The 3,224-nt window shown below is 50.3% G+C and overlaps 2 protein-coding genes across 2 annotated transcripts in view; one reads left to right on the top strand and one right to left on the bottom strand.

The window, feature by feature from the left end:
* Nucleotides 1-420: 420 nt before the first annotated feature.
* Nucleotides 421-2,273, top strand: VOLCADRAFT_100893 (uncharacterized protein; the record flags this gene model as incomplete). Its single annotated transcript, XM_002959389.1, has 5 exons — nucleotides 421-615; nucleotides 798-871; nucleotides 1,000-1,165; nucleotides 1,594-2,004; nucleotides 2,124-2,273. 5 exons carry the CDS (start codon nucleotides 421-423, stop codon nucleotides 2,271-2,273), a joined length of 996 nt encoding a protein of 331 aa, XP_002959435.1.
* A 323-nt stretch (nucleotides 2,274-2,596) lies between these two features.
* The window catches only part of VOLCADRAFT_100892 (uncharacterized protein), a gene marked incomplete at both ends in the record, with an annotated part of 37,094 nt that continues 36,466 nt past the window's right edge, over nucleotides 2,597-3,224 (bottom strand). Inside the window, 2 exons of the mRNA XM_002959388.1 lie at nucleotides 2,597-2,616; nucleotides 2,646-2,793. Of these exons, the coding sequence (XP_002959434.1) occupies nucleotides 2,597-2,616; nucleotides 2,646-2,793 (168 nt within the window). The remainder of the gene's footprint in view (nucleotides 2,617-2,645; nucleotides 2,794-3,224) is intronic.

Genomic DNA, 3,224 nt, shown 5'->3' with positions numbered 1-3,224 from the left:
AGCCCGCAGAAGTGTCATCGACAACGGCGGTAATGGCACTTGTTTCGGTGCCTGAAGCGGTGCTGGCCTTGAGTATTGTCGGTTTGTCCTCCGTAAGGGGGGTGGCAGCCGTGGCAATGCGGCATCCGCTGCCATCCACAGCTGCGCCAGTGGGATTATCGACGGCATCCATGGTGACTACTTGTGCTCTTCCAAGCTTTAAACACAACACTTTACGCGCAGTTGTGGCTGGTCAAGCTCCTTGTAAGTCTCAGACCGGCGGCAAATGAAGGCATTTTAAAGTGAGAGGCTGTTTTGGTTTCACTTCCAAAGCTCCACGCGGTAAAATTCGCGCCTGTCTTTTTGGGCGTCTTGTACTCCCTGGAATGAAACTAGTAATTCTTATAACATAAACCACAGTGTAATCTAATATATACATACATGTGCCCTGACAGGGGGCTGATGATGTGCTTACAGGCCGTGGTCTGCTCTTTGTCCAGCAGATTCATTGGGCTCATTATGTCCTTGACACTTCGTTACCTTACCTGTCAGGTACTCGCCGACGGGGTGTCGCCAGACACCGCCCCTGCAGTGCACATCGTGCTGTTGACCTCACCCAAGAAAACGACCATGAAGGTAGGCATCTTGGGCCCAGATGGAACTAGAAGGCGTACCGTCATACACTGACCTTGCTTGTGCACCTGGCATGCAGCATCCAGGACTACTCACCCATAAGTTGCCATCTAAAGTTATTTGTCCCTTATGAACTAGGAAGATCAGAATGAAGGACTGTCACCCCTCCCTCCCTCGGGCTGCAGGAGATGAGGAAGGCAGTAGCTGTGACTTGGTACATGCCTTTCTGGGAGCTTAAGGAGCTGCTTGACTGCCGCAGGTGCTGGGTGTGGGACGGGTGGTGTGGGAGCTAGGCCCTTAACTAAACTGCACTTGTTGCCAATTGTCCCGCGTGTAAACAGTAAAAGTTGTTACTTGCTTTCCCTCGCACCATAAATGTGCCCGCAGCAAGATGTATAGTGCAGTGCCAGAGGCGACTGTGGAGGAACTCTACACTTACTATGGCGGTGTAGCACGGTATGTGCTTGAGCAGCCGTTGAAGAACCCCAACTGGATGTTGTCTAAGCTGCAGGAGCCACTGATCAGCACCATAGATGCAAGCAACGTTTCTCAGGTGAAGCACTGTAGTGTAGCTAGTCCTCTGTCTGAGCCTCATGTCATTTAAGGTCGTTGCCCAGTTTTCGCCTGCATTGCCTGAGTTTTGATGTTGATGATCCTTCTATCCAGTGGAAACTGATTCTGTATGTTTGCATTGCTGCTGAGCTCTTGTGTCCTTCCATGTTCATATTGCTGCAGATATCTCGTTTCTTGGCAAGTTGTACCTGCCTTTCACCTGTAACACACCTATGACCTGGCCTGCCTCCCTGGTTGCTCCCATCACGATAGGTTCGGTTGGCCATTGCGTGATCCATATTGTGGTTGACCACAAGTTCGAGGTGCAGTACCTAAACTTTGCTACCAAATGGGTGGCTGTCGAGTTTGCCAAACGGGCATGGAAATGTGAAAGGGGGGAATTGATATCTCTGCTAAATGGCAGCGAAGGTGTTAAAGGGCTACCTCTTTGAGGCAGTCATGCATGCTGCACTGGCGACTGGCGGCAAGTTCGATGTGTTGCCATTGGACCCGAAGACTCTGGAGCGGGGCAAGGAGGAGAAGCTGGATATCCCGGAATGCAAGCAGTATAACATCTTCACAGACAATGAGGTCCATGGTATGATGAGCACTAAGATGGACACATACTTGAGGCCCAAGTCCTCCAACTTCCCCGTCATTGATGCTCTTATGGTGCTGGCAATGTACCTTTTCCAGATGACTGTGTCGGCTATGAAGGAAATTAATGCTGATGACCTCGAAGACGTGTTCAAGCGACTCGGCATCTCTGCTCCGGGCCAGGAGGGCCGCCAACCCAGCCTTTACTTTGTGGTGGATCCTAGCATCTACAACAAGTTTAAGGTGCGGGCAGGAACGAAGAAGAGGAAGGCCTGTGAGGAGCGAGAGGCTGCCTGGCCGCCCGACCCCAAAAAGCATGAGCGGTCAGCCAACACCCGGTTGTACATTCTGCGTGGCTGTAGCAGTTGCTCACCCTGGCGGGTCGACTGGATAAGCGGAAACCTGGTGTTGGCTGTCCTCGCCGGAGTAGGAATAAGTCCAACCCAGCGGCAAGCACTAGCGTACATAGACATGGTATGAAACAATCAGAGACGGCGGCAGTGGAGTCTTGAACTCCGAACACCTAGTAGATGTGATACGTCAGTGTCTGGCCAGAGCACCCCGCCCGGGTAGCTTATATCTCGGCCTACCTGCCGGAGATTCCCTACCACGGTCTTGCCGTACTAGGATAATGTTGGTGGGGCCCAGGGCCCCAGCCCGTTAGGTTTGCTTACGAACAACTGTCATGTTCGATGCATGTGACGTGGCTCGTAACATGTACAAAACTTGAGTCGAATCATGAACGAATTAACAATTATTGTTAAAAGTAATCGTTGAAATATTCTAAGGGAAATGTAGCTTGCTACAGTGGCATTGATAGCATTAAGTGAAGGTGTCATGCACATGTACTAAGACCTGCACAGCAGCACCTGATGCATCCTCACCGCAACAATTGTTGTGCTGGGTGAAGGGACAGCTTTGTGGACACCTTGGACCTATGGCCACGATCTTCATGTTTTGTTGAGCTACTGTGTGCGAGCTACTGTCCTTATTGATGCAGTGGTAGTAGCCCCTTTCGTTAGCCATGGAATGCTGCTGATGTCAATTGCTAGTTGGTTAGGCAAGCTGCGGGGTTGCCCAAATAGGCAATCTGGTGCAGTTTCTGAGGGAAGTGTCTGCTAGGTGTTTTAGTATGTACTGTTGTGTTGGGTTGGGCAGATGAGTAAAAGTGTGCACATGTTCAGATGGCTGCTGATGACTGGCAGTATGTAGGTATCAAAATGGCATGTAATGTAGTGTTACAGAGTGGGAGGCTTCTGGGCCACTTTATCACATTGTCAGTTCTACGATTTATCACCTTATAGCACCAAATGGCATGTGTCACTGCATTTTTTTACTGGTGTAACCAGTACTTGCCAGTATCTAATCTATTGTATCACAGCGGATGAATATTCCTCATCCTCTGACCCTAGAGAATGCATAGGTTCCGAACTGTTCTGAACCATGTCACCCCAACAGTCAGC

Source organism: Volvox carteri (assembly GCF_000143455.1).
Source record: "Volvox carteri f. nagariensis unplaced genomic scaffold VOLCAscaffold_200, whole genome shotgun sequence".
In the NCBI taxonomy this organism is placed as follows: Eukaryota; Viridiplantae; Chlorophyta; class Chlorophyceae; order Chlamydomonadales; family Volvocaceae; genus Volvox; species Volvox carteri.
Note: the sequence above shows the minus strand (reverse complement) of the source record. Positions and strands in the feature narration are given on the sequence as shown.